The sequence below is a fragment of the Branchiostoma lanceolatum genome, chromosome 13, assembly GCF_035083965.1.
Source record: "Branchiostoma lanceolatum isolate klBraLanc5 chromosome 13, klBraLanc5.hap2, whole genome shotgun sequence".
Lineage (NCBI taxonomy): Eukaryota > Metazoa > Chordata > Leptocardii > Amphioxiformes > Branchiostomatidae > Branchiostoma > Branchiostoma lanceolatum.
In genome coordinates, this window is record NC_089734.1 from 4,802,711 (window position 1) to 4,829,779 (window position 27,069).

Genomic DNA, 27,069 nt, shown 5'->3' on the forward strand with positions numbered 1-27,069 from the left:
TGTCAACAGGAAAAGGCCATTTTGTTTAAACATGCCATTGACATTTTGGCTCCCACACTCCAAAGATCTCCAAACTGTTTAGGGACCTTTAGGGGCACATCGAACGAGAAATTTAAAGTTTGTCGCCAAATTTGAATCAAATGTTCAATGTCACTAGAACGGCAAGGTGAATATAACGTTAATGTTAACGCTAATCTAGTTGGAACATTTTGTTATAAAAGACAAGCATCTAAACATGCATATTTCAGGGGAAAAAATTAAAGCTAGGGCCAAACAAGTTTGTAGAGGCGACGTCTATCTACATTTAGTAAAACTGCAGATACAAAATACACCCCTTTCCAGCAGTGGGCGAGTCTAGGCGTGAACTCTACATATGGCGCGAAAATTTATTCAAATAAGCCTTTGTATAACCTTTAACCCCAAAATTCGCTGCTTCCGCGTCTGGGGGAGTAGTTTCCTTTGTAGTTCTTTAAGTCACAAGAAAATCATTCTATATGCCCTATGTATCAAATAATGAGTTGAAATTACTTATTATCATATTCTATAAATTAGTTTTGAGCACTAATTGTAATATCATCCAAATTATTGTCCTTTCAATTTCTCTTGATTAACCTATCACCCCTATAGTAAAATGGCTTGATCTAAGTATTTCCCATGAGCCATCATTTTACCAGCAGTGCGCATGCCCAGTAAAATTTGGCGCGGCATATTCCCGCGAAAATATTGCCAGGCGCCAGACTATAGCAGCGATATTTAGCTCCGAAAAACTGTCTTTCCGATGGTTTTGGGCATAAATGTTGTCATATCATATTAGGTAAGTACTGAAGGTCATATACATGTTACATTTTTGTTCGTTGTTAGTGTGTAAAGTGAAGAAATAAGACTAAAACTTGTCAGAATTGAGCTGCATGCGTATCGTTTTGCTTGAGCTGTGACTGTAGTGTAGAGTAGAGTAGAGTAGAATTTTCGGTCAGGTAGGACTGCTCCAGTATGAGTGCAAAAAATAAAAGAAGCCTTCTAGATAGAAATTAACGAAATCTATTGTGAAATACGCCACGATTATACGTCCTTGAAGAATGATTTTATACTTCTGAGTCTATGACAATTCGTTGTATGATAATGTTTTTACCAGATTTAAGTATAATTTTTTGCAAGACTTTCTTTCTGTAAAATTCGTCTTGGAATTTCTATCTAGGTATGAAGGCTTCTCAAGTTTTGCAACCAAGCTAGAAAATTAATTCTATGTCTTAGCCTAACTCTACGATTGCTTAAAGTTTTCTTTTGATTGACTGATTATGCATATTAAAGAAACATGCAGTCTGCCGCGTTTTTTGTTTGTTTCTAAAGTCTAACCACGCCCCCCTCCCCACCTTCCCCATTGTCCTGTATGTCATTAATCATACATGTGTAAGAATAAGATACATGATACATGCACATTCTTAAACACAACACTTGGGTATTGCAGGGGAGGGGCTTAGTCTATATCTATCTATATCTATATATAGTACTGGGCAAGACCCGGTGTGGGTGTTGCGCCCGGGGTGCACGCCTAAGGTGGTGATGGTGCTCCACCAAAAAAAAGGGCAGAATTTAAGTCTAGTACTGTAGATGCATTAAAGTTTGCATTGTTTTAATTTGGCGGTACAGAAAAAATGGAATGATCAGAGTGGTTTTAAGTTCGCATTTGAGACAATGGTAGACAAGGTAGTAGGAGGGCACAAAAATTTGGCAGTGGTTTGTGGCGAAAAGGTTACTGCAAAAAACGAGAACATAAAACCACCGCAAACATTTCCGCATTTACAGTATTGCCTTGCTCTCAAATTATGCAAAGCCAGTCAGCTGTGTTCGAGGAGATGCCTCGAGCACGTCAAAGGGGAAGGGCTATCGACCCCTCCCTGTAAGACCCTACTACAGAAACAGCATGGAAACTTTCTGCCCTGTATGCCTCTAGACACTACAAGGGTCTGCTTACAAACCAGCACATACAAGCTGTCAAGAACTGTTCACAGATTTTCACTGCTGATTTCTTCTCACACAGATTCCTCAACAAGACAGAGGTTAGAGGTCGCCTGTTCCACCATGATGGTCACAGTGGCGGGCGCGGGGGACGCTGGCGTGAAGGAGCTCGTGTCGAACCTGCTAACGGAGTCGAACCCCGACGTGGACAGGGTCTCTTCATACACCAAGCTCATCGAGTAAGTTGTGGTAGCAGATTTACAGTTGAGCTCCTGGTTGCATAAATGGCTAACTTGGAGACCCCAGTTCAATCCTGGGTCAGGGCATCTCGGTTGGGGCTGCAACCGTCTTTCTGAAGGGACGTTAAATGGGGGTCGCGTGTTCAAGGTACCTCAAGCATGTTAAAAGGGAAAGGCTAGGAACCTGTAAAAATATACCCTGCTTGTGCTACAGAAGCAGCACAGAAATGTGCTGCCCTATGTGCTACTAGGCACTACAAGGGTCTGAACAAACAAACGATTATCAATAATTATTATGAGCAGTGATTTAGCTTCGTATTAGAAAGCGAGAGCCCAAAATGCTACTGGTGTATTGGGGAGACATCAAACCCCTATGTGTTAAAAAAAACCCAACACACTTATCTTGAAGAGTAATGGTGACTCGGTATTCTTGGCCAAATTTTGGGGGACATCACAGGGTCTTGCCTTCTGTCCCGTGACTTGAGGACCAATGTTTGTTGTTTTTTTACAGCCGTCTGCGTGAGGATGAAGGAGGAACACTCCCCCACAGTCTCAGTAAACTTTCAGGACAACTGCTGCCTAGACTACAGGTAAGGACTGCATGGTTGTTTTCAGTAACCTGTTTTAACTGCCTCAAAGCATTGCCCACCAGTTTTGTACACTAAGAGTTTTTACTGATCCTAACTTCCTAAACATCAATTCCTATTACTTCAGAGGGATTGTGTATTGGGGAGACATCAAACCCCTGCAATTCTGACATCCCCAATACACAGGACCTCAGAGTAAGCTAACAAACTGTTTTGCATAACCAGTTAAATGCCTCAACGCATTACACACCAGTTTTTGACACTAAGATGTCTGATCCTAATTTCTTAAACATCAATTCCATCTCTCTCAGGCTGATGTTGAACTGGGAGCCGCAAACACAGAAGTTTCCCAGACTGCTTTGCAAGCTCTCGGATTCTGCCTGCACCATACAGAGATTTCAAAGTAAGTTAACTTAGTTAAAAGCAATAGCCTAGCTCTGTGCTGGTTTCTAAAAAAATGTTACAACCCAGAAGTAGCACTACATTCTTGTATATGTGTAGAAAAAATAAGTGTGTGTGCCCATGCATGTGTGTGTTAGCTAATATGTGTGTCTGTGCATTTGGGTAGTGTGTGTAAAATACATGTAGGTGTTCCATTTTCCAACAATCAAAGCACCTAAGTAACACAAGGCAAACATCTTTTATTTTTCAATCCTTTCCAGGTCTATTTCAAACGACCTTGCACGGAATCTGCTACGAGGTAGGCAGTCACTTCTGTTATGAATTTTACTGTTACAGATTCAGAACCTTCTCACTACCCTTTTAGTAAGATCTTGAATGTCTTATTGATAGTAACACCTCTCCTATTCCACCCAGCCCTGTGTACCACCTTGAAGGTCCAAGACAAGACCACCGCTATCAGGGCATTGTGGTGCATCGCTAAGCAGAACTTCCCTTCTACTATTATGAAGGAAGAGGTGAGAACTATTCAGTAAAAGTTTGTACAAATTCTGTTACATGTAGAACTTATCATTTCAGTTAAGATTCAAAATTTCTTTTTTATATGAATGTTTTTGTTTGTATGTTTTTGTTTATATGTATGTTTTGTTTCTTGTGTACAGTCCTTGTCTATTCTCACTCTAAACCAGAAGATCACATGTTTAATTGTTTGAATCTTTTCTTTTTTTCCCAGTTGGAGGGTGTCTTAAGCGCCATCCTAGGTGTCGTGGAATCTGGTAGTTTCCAGTCCGTCACTGTGGAACACGAGTCTCTCAATGCCATCAGACGACTTCTGGAACAGGTTTGAATTTTTCTTTGCTTGAATCACAGTCGCATGCTATTCCAGTAGCTCAAGTTGTAAGACCATCTGTATTAAAAAAGTCGCTTTAGGACCTTAGTTAGGATTTGTCCAATTTATATTTTCATATTTTGAATATATTAAAAAAAGGTGCCTTATTTCTCAGGTACCCGGGGACATGGCAGTCCATGCAAACCGGTGGAGTAAGCTCGTACTCCTGTCGGTCGTGCACACGGCGCCAAAAGTCCGCGAGAGAGCAGCGGCAGCGTTGGAGATCGGACTTCCTGCTATGATGTCACAGCAAGAAGCAGTCGTCGCAGAGTTGATTCCAGAATTGAAATCTGTAAGTCAGTTTTAGTTTCATTGTCATGAAGCTATTTTTGCTTTCCTTCAAGTTATTATTATAAGATGATATTTGAAAAAGTTTAAACCCTTTTTTATTCGTTTTTGTATCTGAAAAGGCAAATTCTAACCATGAGTAAAAATTCCAGAATGTACACTACAGTCAGACCTGCAGCAGTGACCTTTGCATAAGGACCACCTGGCCATTGATATACAGTCAAACCTGTACAAATGACCAATGTGACCACTTTTTGTAGGTCCCTTAGATAATTTTTCCCATCGACACAATCCTGTCTGTAGTGACCACCTGTCCACATTGAGTTGTTTTCTTGGGCAGGATTGACTGTATTTCCATGTATGTAGGAATAACTTTATTGTTTGTATTTCCAGACTTTGATCCCAGAGCTGACCAAGTTGTTCAAGCCAAACCAAGAAGAGTTTGTCCTTAAAGTGTGGGGGAGCATCATTACACTCCTGGGAAAGGTAAGACTAAAAGGGAGGTTCGTTAAATTACTGGGGGACGTAGGAGTGGAAGGACTGGATCATCATATTTGTAGGAAAATTGAAAATGCTATAACAAATTCCACAAAAAAACAATATAATGGGATAAGAAACTAACCCCACGCTGTTATTTTATTGTTTCGTTATTCGTGAAATTTTCACGTTGGTTTTTTGTTCACGTTTTCTCAGTGACCGCTTTACCTCAAACTTTAAAACCAGTGTTTCCATTACTTTACGTATGTGACCACACTGCTACCACTGCAAACACTATTTTCTATCTGCTTTTTTTTCTATTAAGAATTTAAAGTCCTTTTTTCTAGAACAGTTAGCACACAAATGTAGATGCTGTTGTTTTTTTTCTCAGTCGATCCACAAGGGCGGCAGTATTATCAACGGTTTGCTGGGCATCGTAGAGCAGGGCTTCAAGAGCGCTTTCATCGAAACCCGCGCGGCGGCGTACGTCGCGTGGAAGTACCTGATCGACAACTTCGCCACCAACCCCGACACAATCTCCAACGCCAAACGCTTGAAGCTCCTGCTACAGCCCTTACTGATGAACAACACCAAGCAGGTAGGTGTATTTCTGTTAAAGATTTAATTGGCATGATTGCACATCAGGGTTCTACCTAGTGCATTTTAGTGTAATCGGCCACCACGCTATTTTTTTTGACCACCATACTAAATTAGTACCATAACGCTTATTTTTCTTCTAGCATGATGGTACCTTACAAATGTTTACTTGTCTGCTAATGTGAAAAATGTTGATATGATCCTCCAAACTGCAAAAAAAATCCAGTTGAAGTTTTAATTACATGTGGTCGAAAAAGACATAAGTCTCCCCATGGGTACCCTCATAAAGCTAGCATTTTACCGAACATTTTCAAAAACTCCTTACTGTGAAAGGACCAAAAGTATACTTCAGAAAATAGATCTTCATCAATATTTTGTTCAATAAGAAAGTCACAATTTTTTTTTTCCCCCCAACAGGAGTCAGTAGCTGTGGTGCGACTCAACACCTGGTGGCACCTGGCATGGATGCTTGGCGGCAACCTGTCTACCAACTTTGAACAGGTGTGTTCACTTCTTCGGGTCTTCTTTTCTGGTAAATAGAAGTCAAAATGGCTGAAATACATGGAGTACCAATACAGTGACAGACACTAAGTTCTGTTTTTGGGTATCACACTGATGGTGCTTTTGGAAATGTGTGGTCTCATGCTGCAGTTCTGTTTGGATCTCACTCTGATGTTTGTTTTTTGTAGGTTTGTGTTCCCATGTTGAAGTTCACTTGGGTATCGCACTGATGTTTGTGGTGGTATCACACTTATGTTGTTGTTTTTTTGTAGGTGTGTGGTCCCCTACTGCAGTTCAGTCTAGGTCTCACACCAGGCACCCTCCCCACCCCTGCCACACCAGCAGGAGGCAAGATGCTGCTGACAGCAACTCCTCAGAGAAGAGGTAAGAAATTCTTTGTTTCATTAAATTTAATTTGAATTGTCCAGTTTGCAAATACTGTAAATGCAGAAATGTTTGCGGTGTTTTTATGTTCGCAGGAAAAAAAAACACTGCGAAAAGCCGTTCCAATGTGTGACTAGCGCTACTATTGTTTCAAATGCCAACTCAAAACCACCGCGAGCACGCCATTTCTGCATTTACAGTATACATGTTTGTATGTACAAACCACCGCAAACACGCCATTTCTGCATTTACAGTATGCATGTTTGTATGTACAAGTCTTTTTTTGTGTGTGTGAAATTACAAGAATGCTTTCCCGTCCTCTTCAGGATCGTTCCCTGCACCAGGCCCGGCCACCCCACGGACCCCCAGGCTGGGAGGGGGGCCTCCACCCAGCAAGGCAGTCCAACTGATCGGGGCTGAGATCCTGCTCCGCCTACTGGGCAAAACCAGTACTGCAGCTGCTGCTAAGCTTACCCTGGGTAAGGCTCGCATAATGTTTATGCATGGGAAGATATGTGTTCACCATTTTAGTCCTGTTATTGGTGTATCTGTACACAGGGACGCTGTGCCCCAACACTTTGGTAAGGTAGTCCCATAGCTTTATTATGGCTTTGAGGGAGGTAGGTTGTCTTCCACTGTGTCTAGGGCACAGTATTGGAAGGCGGGGCCCATACCTGACTTAGGTTGGGGAGGTAAAAGGCAGTGGAAGGAGAGGGATGGATTCCACCTTCCAATACCATGCCCTAGACATCGTGGATGACAATGTCCTGCCCTAACGGCCTCAAAAAGACTATGGGACTACCTTTGCCTACCCTTTAATATCTGGTGAATCTTGTAGAGTGCTGTCAAAAATAATTTCATCATGTTGGTAGAGCATAGGATATTGGAGATTCACAACCAGTACCATCAGCAGGTGAGATTTACTGGTTGTGAAAAAAGAATGTCCAATATCCTACATGTATGTAAAGTGCTGATATTTTGGTTTGTGTAGCAAAGAACTTGATATACAATTTTGCCTCCCTGCAGCCCCTCTGCAAGAGGAGTTGATCACATCTCCGGCCTTCTTCATCAAACATGCGGAGACTTTCATCCGAGCCACGCAGGAGGTCATGTGTACAGTCGGCTCCGACCTTCAGGGTACGTGAGAACACCCTTCTCTCACGCTGAGAATATGTTCAAGAATTCAACAAATATATAACGTTGCTTTAGTTACATCAAACTCTTCAAACAATTCCGCCGGATACCCTAAGACTACCACAATGAAATGTGTGAGTTCAAAGACATCTGCTTATGCAGCGTCAATGATCCCCGAGGTGTGCACACTTAAGAAACATGTATCCAGGTGTTCAAGACATTCTTGAGAATGCCTCGATAACACCGTTTTATTAGTGAGGCAGTATTAGGGTCGAAGGGGCTGAGTGAAAAGTGACCATCCTGTTTATCGTCAAGTCAAGATGTTCACATGTCAGTTAAAGTTGTCTGATGTAATTTGTCTTGTTTCAGGGGCTGTAGTTTTAAACATCTGGAGTTCACTGACTGAACACATCAGACAAGCGCTGCAGGAAGGTCTGTGGGAATCTGGTTTGATGTGTATTGTTTTGGGGTGTGTGTGTATGCACATGTGTGTGTGGCTGAGAGAGTGTTTGTGTGTGTGTGTGTGTGTGTGTGTGTGTGTGTGTGTGTGTGAGTATGTATGTGTTTGTTTCTGCATTTTTTTTTGGAAGGGTTGCAAGTTCGTATGTGTAAGAGATGAAGTCTGCCATCTCTGATTACCTTGTTCTTATTTTTTATTTGGTCATGACTTTTTCATCATTTTGGCTGTTACCCGAGTTTTCAAGCACCAGCCTTGTGATGCTGTAAATATACATGTGTATCTGTTGACACTTAATCTTTCATTCATTATTTCAGGGCCCAGGAAAGACTCGCAGATTTCCGACATGTTCTCCCAGTATCTTGCCTGTATACAAGAGGTGGTCGCCTCTAGAACACTCAGGGCCAATGTCATGTTGGTGAGTGACCTTACGTTTACATATTTGCTGTAAGAAATACATATACCTAGAAATATACAGCAGGGCTCGAAATAGTGGGTGCATGTGCACCCAGTGCACCCAAAATTGGAGCTGTGCACCTTATTTTTGACTCTGGGTGCACTGGTGCACCTATATATTTTTGTAGCCTATAGGGTTAAGGTACTATTGTACACTAGTATACAGAATATTCTTGAAATGTAAGTATAAAAAACAGCATGATAACTTTTTGCTGTACTTTATTTAATGTATTATTTGTTTGAAATTTTGAAGTTAGCTATAGAATTACAGATTGAAGTTCTTAAGAGAGGCAGCAGCATTAAACTTTGTAATTATGTTCTGAAGAACATTCAACTTTATTTTATCTGGTGCACCCAAAATTCTTTCTGTGCACCCAATTTTTTGAGTTGGGTGCACCAGTGCACCTATTCCTAAAGATGAATTTCGAGCCCTGTACAGTGACAACCTTTGATGTGCTTTTGGAGTCTGAATAGAATTATAGCACCTCCAGAATTGAAGTGTGTACTGGAAATATTGTTGCCAACTCAATGGAAGTGTAATTAAGTCAGAATCAGAATGTAATTTTTTAAGTGCAATATGTTTGAACCCTACAGTTTTCCAGTTGCTCGTGAATGTACAAGAGAGCATCAAAAATTCCCTTTTGTGTTGCCTTTCATTCTTCATGAATGAAGGAGTAAATGAGTAAAATGTTTCTTGAACACAACTGTTATTTGTGTTCATGACAGAAACTCCTAGAAGACATGTCCAACCTCCCTCAGAAGGTGCTGAGTTCCACGTCTTACTGCCACGGGGGCTCCAAGGATGTCATGAATGTGAGTCCGCAAATTGTCTCTTATTCTCTTTCTTTGGCAGTCCAGTCTCGGGAGACTATCTGTGCACCTCTGGAGTAGATCTCTTGTGACTTCAGATGTGGCTTAAGAGTCCTGCTCTGGATTTGCACACCACAGATTGTCTCTTATACCTTTCTCGAAATTGTAAGGAATACTGGATAAAGGAATTTTTAGGAATACCTCTAAATCAGAGCTTATTAAGCAGCATAATACTGTAAATGTATTTTTAAGTTCGCGTGGTTTTAATTTCGCGCTAAGGGGAAAATGGAGTGTTCGTGGTGCTTTTAAGTTTGTGGTGCTTTTAAGTTAGTGACATACTGCTACAGTATTAGTCAAAAATGATTGCGGTGGTTTTAAATTCACCGTGAAGCAGTCACTGCAAAAACCGTGAAAAGAAAACCACTGCAAACATTTGTGCATTTACAGTATGTTGACAACACTTTTGACAAATTCTTCCAGGGAACTCCGGCCTTGGTTCTGCTGCAGTTGTTACTGGAAAGTCCAGACCTGATTCAGGCCTGCAACACTGAGGAAAGGTAGGGATGGCTACAGAAAAATGTGATGGTTTCTATGCGCATTTTTATTGGTACAGTTAGCAACAAAATTATTCATACCCATTGTAATTGGCTTTGCAAGGATATGAATAAATTGTATTGTTAACTGTTCGTATCATTGACTGAAACTTCTTTGAACTTAAGCAAACAATGTCATAATTTTTTTAGATTTCATGGCCTTTTTTTGTGTGTTATCCACAGGTACTTCACAGTGTTCCAAAGCTTGGTGTCCTGCGGTGCCAGTCGACCCACGTCCTTCCTGGGCTTCTCACAGTCTGTGCTCCAAGCTCTAGACAAAACCGCCAAGTGAGTCTTTCTATCCATCCTGCACTGAGTAGAGATGGGAAGATGCTGTAAAAGTCCATATAATCATATTAGTTCTGTCCAAATTATTGAAAATGAACATTACTGTATTTTAGATACAGGGATGTCCCTGTGGCTCAACGGGTACAATGTAGCAGGCTCACATTTTAGCTTCTGGTTCCATTTAGTTGATAACTGGAAGATCCTGGTTTGAGTCCTGGGGTCAGGACATTTCGGTTGGGGCTACACCCATCTTTCAGAAGGGTCGTAAAATGGGGGTCCAATTTTCGGCTCAAGCACGTTGAATGGGAAGGGCCAGCAACCCCTCCCTGTAAAAATATCCCCTGCTACTAAAACAGCAAGTAAGCTTGCTGCCCTGTGTGCCACTAGGCACTACAAGGGTCTGAACGAACTAGCAACATTGTACTATCAGAGAAAGCTTAACCGTCTCCATGTTTTTTCCAGTTCTGTACCCTGTAAGGAGAGTTTGTGGAGAGTATGGAGTAGCGTGGCTTCACCACTCTTGGACCATGTGAGACAGGTAAGTCTTAGGTGATTTGTGCGACTTCAAGGTACATTACAGTCTCTGACATCGCTCAAAGATTATAAAATCTTTAATGTGCTATTGTACAAAAGTGTACCCCTGTGACAATCATGAGAGCGTAAATAAGGGCAAGTGTCTTCAAGATCTACGTGCTCTTCTTAAGTTAATATCTCCTGTCTTAAGAAGCTAATGTCCTAAGACACAAAGTGTATCGATACAGACTGTACTAATGGAAATCTGTCCAAGATGTACCATGACGACATGAATGTATAATATTTCTTTGTTGCTAATTGTTTGTACCCGTTTCTTAGAATACTGAGGTTAACCAGGGCGACTCCTTGGAGCATGACTTCAGTGCGTTGTACGCTGCCCTCACCCTGCCCGCAACTCACTTCTTCACAGCAGAACAGTTCCCACACGTAAGTAACAGATTACTGTCAATTCATGTGAGCTTGTAGGGGTGTCCCTGTGGTGTAATGGTCTGCGCCTTTGCTACTCTGCCACATCTGGTTCAAATTACTTGGACCAGAAGGACTGGGGTTCTAGTCCCAGGTAGGGCACCTCTGGACAAGAGGCGCATTGAGTCATACCAAAGACTGGTACAAAAAATGGTACATACTTATAAAACAGTATGGAAGTTAAACACACTCCACTGCCAGTGGACTAGCCCTTGCTGCAGTGATTGCACCACAGTGTGGCCCCAGGGCTATGAAACGGGGATGGGCACCGCCCTATACATCAATTATGGTGTGGGAGGATTTTAACATGTGAGCTTGTGGCACTTAGATTTGACATCACGGTAAAAATCAAGACTTTGGTTAGAGATATCTTGACATTAAAAGGTTGTTAGGGATTCCTTATATATGCCAGTGTTTAATATCTTTTCCTCTTCTTCCTTGTATTCTGTGAAGGCTTTTCTCAAAGCTGCCCTGCGGACTTGGACCGATCTGTACCGCTCCTTTGCGATGTGCGCCGCCATGGTGACCACGGCGCCTGCCAACACGTGCTGCGAGGAACTCAGCCTGAAACTGATGCACATCTGGAGGGGAGACAAACCTCCTTGCTTAAAGGTACTGTACTCATATCATAGGCGACAATGCAATATGCAAGTAGTCTATTTTTGTCAAATATTTAAACTCTATTGGCACAAAACTTTGTCTTGAATTAATCTTCTTTTAAAGACTACTTCAAGACATCCTAAATTGTCTTAACCTCATTAACATACCTATTCAGAGTTTTGGTACAAAAACTGGTGTTCTCAGTCCTATCGTTAGTCACTGACGAAAGACAGTGGATGCTGTCTGAAACGTCTGACTGTTTCAAAACTTTATCCAGTTGCTTGAGTAATTATTTTTGGCGTATCTTACTACCTGGATGTCTAACTTTCATCAACGTATTTAGACTCTACCTATAACAAAAGAGTTTACCACTCTGGGGAGCTTTTTAGATGAACTCTGTCTTCAACCTGGTTAGGTCAGATCTCGCCTTGGAGTTCTCTTTTCCCATAACTTGGTCACGTGTAGTGGTGTGGATCTTAACCCGAGTTTAGGTTTAGGTTCGGACTCGAGTCCAGAGGTTTAGGTTCAGGAACAATAATTTTGGAATATTTTTTCTTGTTACATATAAAATTGCATATTGGCAGATATTTTACACGTAATTTGAAAACTATATATACGGAATTATATACAGTCAGTAATTAACACAAAAGTTCAGTTATAAAGAACACAAAAACAGCAATGTTTTAATATTTTTCTAGTGCAAATTTCACGATTTAAGGAAGGTTTAAGATGGTTTCAAACAAAAAGGAGTGTATGAGTGAGAGAATTTTTTTTTCAAGTCCGGACTTGTTTCCAGACGTTTAGCCTTTAGCTTTTTTTGGACTTGAACCTAAACGTTTTACAAGTCCGAAACCGGTCCGGCCGGACCGATCCGCACCACTAGTCACGTGACAAAGAAGCATTCATATACAGGCTTGAGGTAGTGACGCCCCCTGTCCCTGTCCTCAACGAAGAGCATATAAATACTTGGTGGGAAATTGTTTGTTTGTTTGTTTCCAGGCCCCCCAGGCTCATATCATAGGCGACAATGCAATATGCAAATATTCCATTTTTGACAAACATTTAAACTCTACCTATAACAAAAGAGTTTACTACTCTGGTGAGCTTTTTAGATGAACTCTGTCTTCAACCTGGTCAGGTCAGATCTCGTCTTGGAGTTCTCTTTTCCCATAACTTGGTCATGTGACAAAGAAACATTCATATACAGGCTTGAGGTAGTGACGCCCCCTGTCCTCAACGAAGAGCATATAAATAGTTGGTGGGCAATTGTTTGTTTGTTTGTTTCCAGACCCCCCAGGCTCTAGAGGCTGCTGTGAGTGTTCTCCAGACCATGTTAGACTGTGTGGACTTTTCAGAAATCACCACTGAGAACAAAGCCATCAGTAAGTACCTTTTACTTTTGCCAAGAAGGTGCCGTTTGTGTGTGTGTGTGGTGTTTGTGTGTCTGTATTTGTGTGGACAGGTATATCGAGAAGCTGAAAATGACTTTTTTATGTGCCCATTTTTTGAAAATCTTAAAAATAATTTCTTCTGCTATCACCAGTTCCTCTGAGTCCAGCCAAGTTCCCGCAAAAGAAACAACAGAAGACCATGGGCAACTTGACCGCTCTGGTGACCTTGGTGTCAAAGGTCATGGAAGAGCTACACCAGATCAGCCATGGGTCAGAGGTAAGCATTCAGGGTTCAAAGGTAACGGAAAGAGAAGAAGAAATAATTATCAACATTAGAATCTCCTTATGTTAATGCCATTAAAAGTTTCTAAAAGAGGTCAGAAAGACAATAATTTTCTCAAAAACTATAAGCTGTACAGTATGACTCTTGATTTTCAATGTGTGAATTTCTTTTTTTGTCTTTTTCAGAAAACAGCCACAGCGGCGGCCCTGTCCACTATTGGTGGAGGGGTGGTCAGCATGTTGTCCTTCCTGTTTGGACACATCACACAACCAGCTGTGATTGGTTCCCTCCTGAGTAAATTGGCCAATCAGATTGCAGTATTTTACCAAAGATCAATGCGGTAAGTGGGTTCCAAACCTCAAACTAATCTTTTGCTTTTTTATGCCATTCTAGTAAAAATATACTGTTACCCTGTTTTTAGTAAATATGTAAATCATGTTGTATAGAGGTACATGTAAGTGTCTGAGAAGCCAGAGAATAAAGAGCTTCAATAAGTGAAAAAGAAATATGTGCAAGACTTACCCATAAGGGGTTTTAATGGCTGTTTCTTCTCAAATACAGGGGTGCAACTACAAGTAAGCTGTATTCTTCCTCTTTCATACAAAAGGTGAGTTTACCTCTTTTTCTTATTACTCCGAGAAGGAAGGAAGTCTGTGTTTCTTTGCAGCTATAGCGCAAGATCCTTTTAATGAATTTGTTTGAATTTTGGTTTGTTGGTAGTTATTGAGGTCTCGATAAAATATGGAGATTTTGGGCACAGTAGAAATATTTTCAGGTTTTGGAGAGCACCATAATTACTTCCTGATTTTTTTTTATCCTACGACCTCGTTTCTTTTTTTATTAGAGTAAATACTGTAACTTTGTTGATACATTCAATTTCATTTCTTCTACTTGCATCTGAAGTTTGTGATCTTGTCAACAGCTTGAGAAGTTGTGGGGGGAGATTCTGACGTGCGTCCAGTCACGACACGGTGGCCCGTACAACACGGAATTCCTCGCGACACTCTCGGCTCCCCTGCAGCATACGTTCTTGCACAGCCGACAGCCAATCAGGAACCAGACGCTCCTCTTCTGGAACGCAACGTTCGCTACATCGCAGTCTTTGGTATATCCTGAGGACCTCAAGTAAGAAAAGTTATTAGGGTCAATTTTAACAAGAAACGGTAAAGGTTTATCAGTTTGACGCTTTGCTATTAAAGTTGCCTGATTTGCCTTACATTCATGTATCATGATTTTTCAAGAAAGAAAAACTATTAGGGTAAATTCTAGCAGGAGATTGTAAAGGTTTCTCAATTTGATGCTTTGCCATTAGAGTTGCCTAATTTTCCGTATGCTCGTGTGTTATATGGAGCTCGAGTTGGTTAACTTGGACCTAAATCTTTACAAATTAGGTATCTGCATCTAAATGGCAAGTTCTGTGCACATGCATTCAGGACTGGCCCCTTACCTTTCGGTGTAATATGACCAGCTGCTGCCGCGCCGCGTGCCTGCGAAGCTGGTGTGTTACGCCTAATGGCCGTTATACCGGCTATATAGATACAGATACAGATTGCTCCCTAGCCTCCACGTTGCATGGTTCCAAGCCATAGCCCATAAGTGACACAAGTTTTAATTGATTGCTTCTATTTTCCTGTGTCCCCCCAGGCCAGTGTTGAAGAAGGTGCATGACAAAACCCCCATCAGCCTCCCGGGCTGGCAGGTGCAGACAGATGTCACTGTGTCAGCTAGCAGCTCCCAGCAGATGGAGGAGTCCCAGCCCTCTCAGCTGCCGTCACAGGAGTTTTCCCTCCCCAATGTACGGTCTCCTAAACTTATGAGGGAGAGTTTCCTTAGGATGGGAGCTAAGGTAAGTCTAAGATGTTTCTTGCCCTCTAGTTAAAGGAGTTCAAGTGTAAGATGTGGTGAATGAGAGGGAGTGTGTGAGTGAGAGTTCGAGCGAGCGAGTGAGTGAGTGAGTGAGTGTGAAACTGAAAGAGGCTTGACTTGTTTTAATGCTGGTCTCTTTGGAAATTTTGACATCACCAGCAATTATTCAATGACAATTAATATAAGAATAGTGACACCGGACATAAATCAATTCTGTTACTGTTGTACTACCAAATTGCAAACTTAATATCCCGCAGAAGCGCCCTTTTCCCTCCTACTGCAAAATTGATTTGTCTGTAAAAATGAATAGATTTACAGAATTCATTGATATATCAACCTGATAATACTATTCATTGATAAGTTGATTAAGGTTCAACTTCCAGGTATTAAGATACGACAAATGACAGTTACTCAAGCAACTGGATGATAAGATTTTAAAACATTTCATTGATAAATTCCAGGGTTCTCCGGCACGATTCAGCAGGTCTCCCGCCCGCGCCCAGCTCCGTAGTCCGTCGAAAAGCCCTGCCCGCAGTCCCGCCAAGTCTCCGGCGAAGTCCCCTGCCAAGGCAGCGGTGAGGAGGAAACTCCACGTGGATGAACAGAGCAACGACGGCTTCGTCTTCATCCCTCCATCTCCCAAGAAACCCCTGGTCCTGACGGAGAGACAGAAGGAGAGAATGAGAGAAAGATGGTACTTAGGGTTTTTAATTTCACCTATCTTTGCTTGACTAGGGATGTCCCTGTAGCTCAACTGGTAGCAGCCTCATAGTTGAGCTCCACGTTTCAATTAGTTGCTAAGTGGGAGACCCCGGTTCAATCATAGGTTAGGGACATCTCAGCTGCAGTTGTCTTTTGGAAGGCACGTAAAAGGGGCTCCCGTGTTGCTGCCCTATGTGCCACTAGGCTGAAGGAATGAATGAATATGTCGCAAAGACTTAAAGAAATCTAGATAAATGCACCCCCCCCCCCCCAAAAAAAAAAAAAACAGGCAAAAATACAACCTTATTGTCAACTTGCCAGTTTGCCAGATGTAAGAATGTTTCCTTCTTATGTGTTTCTCTAAACAAGAATGTTTCTTCCCCAGTGTTGTTCCTGCCCTCTACAATGACCTTGACGCATCCCAAGATGGCTCCCAGTTCTCCCAGCTCATGTCTCAGAGCTCCCAGCCTTCACAGACTGGGGTACAGCCTCCTTCTGACAAACAGGAAGTTGCTGATGACACTACAAAGAAAGCAAATGTTGAAGAACACGAGGTATGTCTTCTCTATGTTTGAGCCTTGTTCATCTGGATTTCTTTTATTGATTGTGTGTTAGGAACATATAGAATCTGGTATTCCAATAATGTTGACCAAACCAGGTGACAAATATACAGTGTTAGATATACCTGCCTATAGGAATATACATGATTTTGTTTTTCATTTCACCTTCATAGCTGAATTTCAATCAGCAAAAGAAGACAATGTATGTATGTAAGCATACTTGTATGGAAACTTGTAATGTATTGGTCAAAAGAACATGTATGAGATATTTATGCTTTCCTTTTTTTTTAAACAGGCTCCTGAAAATGGCAGACAGCAAGTAACTGCTGACACGAATCCTGAAGCAATAGAGAGCACAGATGCACAAGAGCAAGAAGATGTCCCAGTTGCAGCTGCAGATCTTGCTGAAAAGAAACCTGAAGAAACCATGGAAGTAACCACAGAAGACACCGGGGACAAACCTCAAGAAACTGCGGATAAAGCTCAAGAAAGCGTCGCCATGGATTCGGAAGAAGTAAAAGACGTCGTGCCTGTTACTCCCGAGCATGACTCCAAGGATGAAAAATTGTCGCCAGGAAGTTCTCAAGGAAAAGAGGAGAACTCGGTTGATGTTGTTTGTGGAACCCCACCTCCGAGAGTAAATAGACGGCGGCGGTCAACTTTTGGGCAAAGTTACAATTCAGCTAAGAAAAGGGGCAGGAAGAAAACTGGTGACAATTCCAGCCAATCAGAACAGAGTATCAGCAACCAATCAGAGGATAGCAAAGACAGCAATAGCCAGAAGACCAGGCAAATGGGCCAATCACAGACCAGAGAAAAGGATGCTGACCAATCAGTGGGCAGCACTTCTGAGTCAGGACCATCAGGTCTCTGGTACAACCAACCTTTAACCCCTGGTAACCAATCGTATCTCAGCACGACTGCAAGCAGCAGCCAATCAGATGGCAAGCATTCAGCAGGTGTGGACCAATCAGGAAGTAGGATTTCAAAGAGCCCTGACCAATCAGGTGGCTCCATCGGAAAAGCCACCAGCCCCCAATCAGATTGTAGCCCTTCTCAGACTTCTCCATTGATGGGAAAACTTCCGCCGAATATGCCTAGTCCTGTCATCAAGCTTGTCCGCCTTTCTAAGAAAGAAATTAAGAAGTTCAGCCCGAGCAAAGCCGAGAAGAAACTGTCGCAACCTGAACAACCTTTGGGGAAGTTAAAGAAGGGACTTAAACCATCCTGGCCATTGAAAGACGACGCACAGCATAGCAATGATGACTTCTCTGACTTAAAGCCACTGGAGAAGTCAGTGGATGACAAAGAAAGCAGTGCTCAATCTACCACGCAGCACTACCTACTGATCAACAAGTCTCCTCCACTTGACGTAAAAAGACGAGGCCGCCCACCCTTGAGGAGAAAAAGCAGACCAGAAGAAGTGGATGTCGAAACAACCAGCAAAGATGTTTCACCCGCAAAGTCCATAGAAGTCATTCCGGACACGGAATTGCAAGAATCCGAAGTCGGCTCCACAACTGGGGACCATTCCTTGGAAGAACCCGAGGCCTTAAGTCTTGAGAGCGTCTCAAAGGAAAATCCTGAACTGTGTTCAGCTCATGAATACAACATGACTACTTCCTCACAACAGTCGAATGCAAAGGAAGATGCAAAACCGCCAGTTCGAAGGAAACCAGGCCGTCCGCCGAAAAGGAAATATTTGGGGCGTCCACCGAAAAGAAAATCAGAACCGTCTTCTTCTTGTGACATTGATTCCTCACAAGAAGCTGGAAGCCCTTCCTTGGAAGAACAGAAGGCCTCAAGTCTTGAAAGTGTCTTGGAGGCGGAACCATGCACCTCTCAAGATTACAATGCTGATGCCTCCTCACAACAGTCAAGTGCGGGCGGAAATCCACACCCAGTGGTTAAGAAAAAAGCTGGGCGTCCTCCAAAAAGAAAATCGTTGCCATCCTCCGCTTGTGACGTCGACTCCTCTCAAGAAACTGACAAGAAAACTCCAGGCAGAAAAACCACAAGGTCAAGGAAACCGAGCTGGAAGGTCACTGAGAGTCTCAAGGAGTCTGTTTCCGACTACGCATCATCAAGGTCAGAGGAAAGTCAAACCAAAGAGCTATATGAAGGTTCAGACAAGAAAGACTTTGAAGGCACAGACAAAATGCAAGAAGCTGATACAAGTGAAGATGACTTACCTCTGTCTCAAGTAGCTAAACAGGTGAAGCCCCCAACAGCAGAGGACAACAAGGCATCAAAGGATGAGGCACATGATGAGGCTAACACAGCTAGCAGTCAAAAGGAAGACGGTGGATGTGGCAGTGTTGTGGTTGAAACGATGGACTCAGAGAGCTTGTTCTCCGGATACAGAGAAGAGGGCTGTTCTGCATCAGGTCAAAGCGCTGTGCTTTCGGCGGACACCCAGGATCAAAGTATAGAAGATGCAGAGCAGCAAAATGCAGATGTGGTTGCTTCCAACTCTGAAGAAGAACCAGACATCATAGCAGACAGCCAGTGTGACCCCAGTGGGGACATGTTTGGCAATGGAGGCATCCCATATACATCCAATAGGAACATATTTGAACTGGACTTAGCCAATCAGCAGCCAGTTGAGAAACTGTCAACCAATGAGGAGATTGAGTCAAATGATCAGGATCAGGAACATACCAATGAGAAACCTGCAGCAACTGATGTTCAGGTTAGCCCAGTAAAGGATACAAAACAAGGAGAAGGCGACGAAGAAGAAAATGATTCGAAAGGAGAGTATAAGATTCTGAGATTGAAAGGTGCCTCTCCAGTGGCATTGCGCCTGCGATCTAAGATGGCGTTTTCAAAAACCTCGGGCGAGCGAAAGCCAAAGGACCCCGAACAGGAGGCTGATGTAGAAACCAAAGAAGTGCCTGATGAAAACGTCACAAGCACTAAAGAGACAGAAATGGAAAAAGAAGAAGAGTTAGCAACTCCAGTAGACTCGGAAACCCCTGAAGAGTCTTCCATTAGTAAGGGATCGAAGAAGGTGGGAAGGAAAGCTAAGACAGCTCAAGACGCTGGCGGACAAACTCCTCCGAGCGAGAAGAAAAGGAGATTAAGCACCAAGGCAAGGAGGTCAATCACAAGGAAGCACAAGATTTTGGAGCCTGAAGACGTGAAGGAAAAAGTTGGAGAAAGTGAAAGTGACTCAGCAGGTCACAAGGAAGACTTGCCAGAAGAAACAGCTGATGTTTCCAGTCTAGACACGTCTACAGAAGACCTGCCTAAGGTTGAAGACGTCTTAGAAGACAGCCCAAAGACAAGCACTCCCAACAAACGCCTCAAGAAAAGCACGTCACTTGGGAAGATGCGCGGAAGACGACACAGCACGGGGGCCGTGATGTTCTACTCCAGGAAAGACGCCCCGCGCTCCGCCAAGTCGTCAGGGAAAGTCTCCGCTCACTTGAAGCACGCGCGATTCTCACCTCCACAGAAGTCTGACATGCACAGCAGCAGAGGTAAACAACCTCCACTCTTTCCAAAATTTAGGGAAATTTCAACTTTATTATGAGCACATTCAGCCTATGAAATACGTTGAAAATTTGATAGATTACACATGTATACAAGAGTTTAAAGCACTAAAATATATTTAAAAATTTGTTGATCATACCCATAAGTATAGATATCTAAACTATCACAGATATTTTGTTATGTAACTGCATGTTTAACCTTCTCCTTGCTGCCTAACTCTGTAACCAATAAATAGGGAATTTGGTGCCAAATGGCTACTTCAGTGTGCTAAAGGTTAATAAACTAAGTAAGGAGTTAAGATAGTATCAAAGTCATCCATTGCTATAATGTATATCATTGGTACAAAAATGTTGAAACAAAGATTTTTGTTGTTGTTTTTTTCTATAGGGTTGCTGAGTCTCCGTATGGCGCAACGAAAACACGAGCTTCACAGGTCGTCCGTTTCCACGAAACTCGAGTACCTCATGACGGCCAAACAGGGTTCGCCAACAAGAACCTCCGATCCGACCAATCCCAGCTCCCCTACCTCGTCTAACCCAGGTTTCGCTGCGGCAGTAGCCAATCAGAGCTCGCCTACCATAAGCGACAGTTCGTCCACGAGCGACAGTCCGCCCGGTTTTGCGCCGTACTTGAAGATGTATTCGCCGTCAGCGTCTCCGAGCGCACGAGGAATCTTGAAGAAGAGGCTGAGAAAGAGGGGAGCTCAGAAAGTACATTCACCTTCACCACCAAATAAGGTAAGGGTCTTAAAAAACTATTGACAAGCCACTTTAAAAAGGGGGGGGGGAATTATTTGAAGGTTTTGCAAAAATAAGTCAAGCAAGTTAAGAAAAACTCTGGTTCAAAGTTAAGGGCTTTTTCTTTTTGGTATGATGATAAGTTAATTTGGTTTCAAAATTGTGTACAAATTGTTTTTGAATATGTAATTTTGTTTACAAGAAAGATACTACAGACTGTTGTTTGAATAAGGGATTTGCCTTAAATGCATGGTTCGAGGATCATTTCTTAAGAAAAATTTGTTGATTTTGCACCCAACATTTTTTCCTCTATTTTTCCAGGTACGCAGGGTGTCTTTCGCTGACCCCATTGAGATGTCATCAGACGACCAATCAGAGCAGAGGAGAAGCCCCAAGCCGGTCAGCCGCTGCCTGGAGCTGCCCCGTCCGCAGATCCCTCCATCCACATTGGTCACCACCTCACCAACCGGCGCCGCCATTACAAGCCTCGAACAGAACAAGGTATGTCAATCATACCAAATATGGGCAGTCAATCATGATGTCATCCAGAAGTATGACCAAATATGGACAGTCGATGATGTCATCCAAAATTATGACAGACAACCATCAAACATGGGCAGTCGACCATAATGTCATCCAGCAGAGTTACCAAATATAGGCAATCAGTCATGATGTCATTCAAAAGTGTGATCAAATATGGGCAGTCAATCATGATGTCATCGAGGAGTGTTACCAAATATGGGCAGTCAAACATGATGTCATCCAGGTGTATTACCAAATATGGCCAGTGGATCAGGAGTGATACCAAATATTGGGCAGCCAATCATGATGTTATCTACGAGTGTTTCCAAATATAGGCACAGGCAATCATTGTTACCAATCTTACAAGAAAGAAGCATGACACTTTTGTGATCTATTCATTACTTACAGTTCATCACGACCCCATCCAAGAAGAAGAAGACTGGGGAAGAGACACAAGAGGAGGGGGAGTCTGAGGCTGTGTTTGCAACGCCATCAGGCAGAGCAGTAAGTTTGTCAAAACAAATTGTTTGCACTAACTACCTCTCCTTTTTCACTGGTGTGTTTCTTGAATGATGAAGAGAATAATTCCAAAACTATTTGTAATTTTGCTTGCTTTGTTATTGGTAGGCATTGAACCTGTAAAGACTTAAGGAACACATCTATAAGAAGCAACACCTGTGCAACAAGTGAACCAATCAGAATTGCCCTGCAGAAGGTGACAGACGGTCACTAAAACGTTGGTTGAACAAATCACTAAGTCTTGGTTGTGTACAAAGAGTTTTTTTATTCAGTTCTTGAATTTTTCTCTTTGCCAACATCACAGAAAAGAGTGGCGAAAGATGGCCTCCCGGCATCACCTGACCTGACTCCTTCCCAGGGCAGTGCGGTGCAGCAGTCTCAGTCCCAGGCCCTGAGCAGCCTGACCACCCAGTCCCAGGACAGTGACGCCCTGGACAGCCAGCTGGACGACCAGGGACCGGTCTACCCGGACCTGGCGGGTTGTAAGAAACCCGTGGACCAGATTCTTCCACAGCTTACCTCAATGGTCTGGTATGTGTCACCGGTTTTATGGTCAATTATGTATTTTTATTTAGACATTTAAATTGATTTCTTTGAAAGTTTTAATAATGATGCCATATTACAGACTCAAAAGTCTGAATTGAAATAAAGCTTTGTAGATGTTACGTTACCTTAGTTCCTCCCACAACCAACTTTGTAGATTCTTTCTAAATCATCATCAAGGTTTACCATCAAACCCTGCATGTGCTGTCCAACAATGTCGCATCTTTTCTCAGCTGAAATCAATGCAAGCATTTATGTCATAGCCAAAATTTAGTTAATGTAATCTAATGTAACATCCATTTACTTCTTATACTCAGGGCTCGTGGACTTAATCAGCTGGTTCGTGCCAGAAACATCCACACCATCGGTGACATCAGCACCCTTACCCCTCCAGAGGTGAGTGCCCAAATGTCATGTACTCCTGTGTGTTTGATTGTTTGTGGTTGGTTGGTCAGTGGGGTGTTTGTCTTTCTTTCATGTGTGTGTATGTATGTGTGTGTGCGCATGCTTGCATGTTTGTACACAATGTATGTGTTTTTGTGTGCGTGCATGTGTGTGTTTGTGTGGGTGTTTATGTGTATGTGTGTGTGATGGTTTGTGGGTGGGTGTGCGCGCACATGTGTGTTTGTGGGCTACTTAGATTTAGACACTCACTACTTGTATCAAACAAGATTTTGTCTTTTTATACATAGCATAGATATTAATGTGGTGCATTTGGATCCAGGTATTGTTTTTTATTCCCTCCTTCAGTTGACAACTTTACTTATGTCTTGTCAATAGGTCCAGAGTCTGCCCATCAGGCCGCCAAAGGTCACAAACTTAAAGAAGGCCCTGGAAAAGTTCCATAACCAACTGGAGACCAAGAGACTCCGACTGACCTCGGGAACTAAGACAGAAGGTGAGGAGGATTGAAAGAGGACATGCTTTCATATCAATGCCATTCGCTGAATTGCTAGTGGATACTAAGACTGGGTGCCATCCTAGCTTACAGGGGTATTTAGGGGAAAGCATGGAAGCCCCTGCAAACTAACTAGGATGGAACCCAGGCCAGTGGATACCATTACGGTGTTCCTGTATGCATATTATTGAATTGGATCTTAGCTATGAGTTTCATCTGCAAACTCTCAACTTTTCTTGTTTTTTAACTTGGGGTACGTGATAGATCTAAAGAGTGATTGAGCTTCGATATACTAAAATGTATATTTGCAAGGATAAGAAGCCAAGAAGTTGTCTACCAGTACCTACACGTAGGTGCTAACATTTCTTTTCCTGCTTCATTGCAGCCACTGAGTCTTTGACGACAGCCACCCAAGAAGGTACCGAGGGCAAAACAGAAGAGACGGCTAATTTGCAATCTGCTGAACAGAGGGACCACGTGTCAAATCAGCTAGATTCCACAAAGGAGGATGAGCATGGGTCTACTCCACCAGAACCCACAGAGGAGAAGGATCATGGGTCAAACCCAGAAGAGCCCACGGAGAAAGACCATGGGTCAATACAATTAGAACCCATGGAGATGGGCCATGGGGCAACTCAACCAGATCCCATGGAGGAGAGTGACCATGGGGCAATTCAACCAGAACCCATGGAGGAGAGTGACCATGGGGTAACCAAAGCAGAACCCACAGAGAAAGACCATGGGTCGTCTGAGCCAGAATCCACAGAGATGGGCCATGAGTTGACACCACCAGAACCCATAGAAGAGAAGGACATTGGGTCAACTGTATCAGAACCCACAAAGGAGGACTTTGGGTCAACACAACCAGAAATCACAGAGATGGACCTTGAGTCAAATCTACCGAAACCTACAGAGGACCATGAGTCAACTACACCAGAACCCACGGATATGGACCGTGGGTCAACTGTACCAGAACCCACAGATATGGACCGTGGGTCAACTGTACCAGAACCCACAAAGGAGGACCATGGAGCAATTCAACCAAAGCCTACTACAGGGAAGGACGGTGGGTCAACCCCACAAGAACCTACAGAGGAAAGCGCCCATGGGTTAGTTCAACCTGAACCCACAGAAGACAGGGACCATGGGTCAACTCAACCAGAACTTGGAATGGAGGAGCATGGGTCAGTTCAACCAGAACCCACGGAAGACATTGACCATGGGTCAACACAGCCAGAACCCACAAAGGAAAGGGAACAACTATCATCACCAGAAACTACGGGGGAGAGAGACCAATTGTCTGCTGTTGTAGACCTCACCAGTGAGGCAGACGAAGGGTCACCCCTGGAACAACCCGCCCCGGAGACCGACCAGGCACCATCCGTGGTCGACCTTACCGAAGAAGTGGACCAACCGTCGACATCATTCCAACCAATCACAGTGGAGAGGGACCACGTTCTTCCCTCTGTAAACCCCACTCAGGAGGACAACCAGGCATCATCTGTGGCACAACCAACAGAGGGGAGGGACGAGGGGGGATCACAAGAGGATTTCAACAGCGTAACCGCCTTTGTCGACGACACGTCTGTACCCTCCTCCGTTGAAAGCAGCCCCGTTCGCGGCGGCTTGCCGTACTTTCCCATCTTTTCTGGCGGAGCGAGCGCCGCGAACTCTGCCAGACTCGACGTGGAGTCTATACTGGAAAACGTGAACGTGGAGTCTGTTGCAAGAAGCCTGGGTGTGGAACCTCTCGATGACTCCACGGACATGTTCAGCACGGCCGCTGAAGTTGGTTCTCCCGTGGTGGAAATGTTGCGTGGATTCGTTTCTATGGACCCAGATGATGTTGCAAGGGAAGCCAACGCCATGGGAACCGATGCCATGGCAACCAGCGACACAACAGCAGTAGAAGGAACCCAGCCATTTGAGGTGACACTCCAAGAGTTGTCCGACAGGGACATGAATGTCGTGGAGGCCCTCTCAGCAATAAACGAGAGGCTCGCGCGAGGCGAGCTGTCCGGACTTCCCAGCAGCCAGATCAGCTCGATCCACCAGATGCTGAACAGGATGATGATGATGGCAGTCTCGGAGCTGCAGACGAGATGCGTGTCGCCACGACAACAGCACAAGAAGCAGTGAACTTCGTATCACCATGGCAACAGCGCAACCAGAAGCAGTGAGCTTCGTATTGCCATAGTAAGAGCACAGCAATAAGGGAGTAAACTGCCAGTGCAAAACTCAGGTGATGAGGACTATTGTAAGTGTAGCAAATTTGATACATTTTTGTACATCTGAACTAACGTCTTTATAAGACCTTCTGGTACATTAAGCTTGCAGCCTTCGAAATGTGAGCAGGGAAATGGTTGGGTTAAGAAATGACTTAAGATTAAAAGAGCACTGCAGATTCTTTAAGCTAGTGTAACTTTATGTTTTTTTGTTAGTACATGTTCAAGGCAAGACTGTGGAATCTTACAAGACAGTGCTTTTGTAAATTTGCTAGATCTGAAGGCTTGTTGGTAAGAAGTCTAGGATGTCTCAGAAGACAAAGACAAACACCAAGGTTGCTAACTGAAGGTGCCTCTGTTCTGCTGTGGTTGCCCAAGGTAGAAGAAAATTGAGAAATAGCAGAAAGGTGATTGTTTAACATGAGAACTTCACATTCCTTAAGTTTTGTATATCTTGTAATTTTGGAATAACAATCTAGTAATTGTAGAATAACTAATACAGGTCACTACAGTTGACTTGTCAATGAATGCTAATTATGATCTAGCTTAATTGAACTTAAGGAAGGGCTAGCAGCAACTATTAGGGGGTGGGGGGCATGTCTTCATACAATTTCTTTGTATTGTGAAAAGTGTGAATGTCAATTTTGGCGGGAAGTTTACTTGCTGCACAACTTATCATATTATTTCCTAAGAAATAAGGAACTTTATTTCATTCCGAAGAACTTGTCTAAGTTTGATATTATGGAGTAAATTAATCTTATATTGTGCTTCGAAAATTATATACCTGGGATAGTTACATACAAACTGTTATATACATGTATGCACAACTGTATGATCAAGACTATGCTGAGAGAGAGCTAACAACTGCAGTATTTGGGACCTTGGTGCTTACCAAAGATGTATACAAATCACTAAAAAAACTCTGAATGCATCTTGAGATGTCTAGAAGAGACAGGAAGCATTTCCGTAATAGTTAAGAAGTCGTGAGTTAGTTGTGAGACGTTATGTTTGTTTTCTGGCCATGTAGAGAACATGTGCATTTGTTTTAATTAAAGCTCGGGATTCAGATTAAAGATTTGTGTACGCAATTGTAGAGCTTTGGTATATTTCTGTGTGTTCTGTTACTCAAGTATAGTGTCACAGCTGCCATACTTGTCGGTTGAATCTGGAAGAGTCAAAATGTAGATTTGCCACAAACTTACAACCACCACGAACTCCACATTTTCGCCTTAGCGTGAAATAAAAAACTAAATGCATTTACAGTAGTATGAATAGGGCCATGATTACATGATAAGTTATATGTACACTTTACAAATAACAAGGTTTATGATTCCAACTACATATGTGCAGCTAAGCGTATTGTGGATAATATATCAAAGGTGACAAGCAAAACACGTCTGGACATGTATGCATTGTCTACACAAGAACTGTAAAAAGTAAGGCATTCACCTTTAACATGTTACCAACTGCATTTTGCACCTCATTCTTATAAGCAAAAAAGAAAAGAATGTAAATTCAAGTGTTTATGCGGAAAAGTGCAACAGGTCGTGACGAGATAAGTACAGAGCTATTCAAACTGGATTGAGAGACACATCTACCACCTGGGGTTGGAACTTCCTATGTGTACACATCTGCATTGTCATTAGACGATTCCCCCTTCAACCCAAATATCGA

General features: G+C 42.9%; 1 protein-coding gene across 1 annotated transcript; it reads left to right on the plus strand.

Annotated features, from left to right (window-relative positions):
* The first annotated feature begins 673 nt into the window (after positions 1-673).
* On the plus strand, positions 674-26,483 carry LOC136447154 (telomere-associated protein RIF1-like). Its single transcript, XM_066445852.1, has 38 exons — positions 674-814; positions 2,039-2,195; positions 2,707-2,785; positions 3,094-3,185; positions 3,445-3,482; positions 3,599-3,699; positions 3,915-4,022; positions 4,186-4,362; positions 4,752-4,844; positions 5,227-5,433; positions 5,850-5,933; positions 6,206-6,317; positions 6,644-6,796; positions 7,344-7,454; positions 7,821-7,883; positions 8,226-8,326; positions 9,091-9,177; positions 9,655-9,731; positions 9,951-10,055; positions 10,518-10,593; positions 10,908-11,015; positions 11,508-11,666; positions 12,943-13,036; positions 13,198-13,322; positions 13,514-13,668; positions 13,890-13,935; positions 14,251-14,453; positions 14,973-15,174; positions 15,656-15,888; positions 16,282-16,450; positions 16,752-19,938; positions 20,339-20,688; positions 21,010-21,189; positions 21,619-21,714; positions 22,034-22,260; positions 22,590-22,668; positions 23,053-23,170; positions 23,556-26,483. The coding sequence occupies exons 2-38, from the start codon at positions 2,080-2,082 to the stop codon at positions 25,307-25,309; spliced, it is 9,465 nt and encodes a 3,154-aa protein (XP_066301949.1). The 5' UTR covers positions 674-814; positions 2,039-2,079; the 3' UTR covers positions 25,310-26,483.
* The last annotated feature ends 586 nt before the right edge of the window (positions 26,484-27,069 follow it).

What these genes read in the sequence shown, in the direction of transcription:
- LOC136447154 (XM_066445852.1), top strand. Translation starts at nt 2,080, where the DNA reads ATGATGGTCACAGTGGCGGGCGCGGGGGACGCTGGCGTGAAGGAGCTC. An exon ending in AACTGCTGCCTAGACTACAG is followed by an intron (nt 2,786 to 3,093) that starts GTAAGGACTGCA and finishes CATCTCTCTCAG; the next exon opens with GCTGATGTTGAACTGGGAGC. An exon ending in TGACATGCACAGCAGCAGAG is followed by an intron (nt 19,939 to 20,338) that starts GTAAACAACCTC and finishes TTTTTTCTATAG; the next exon opens with GGTTGCTGAGTCTCCGTATG.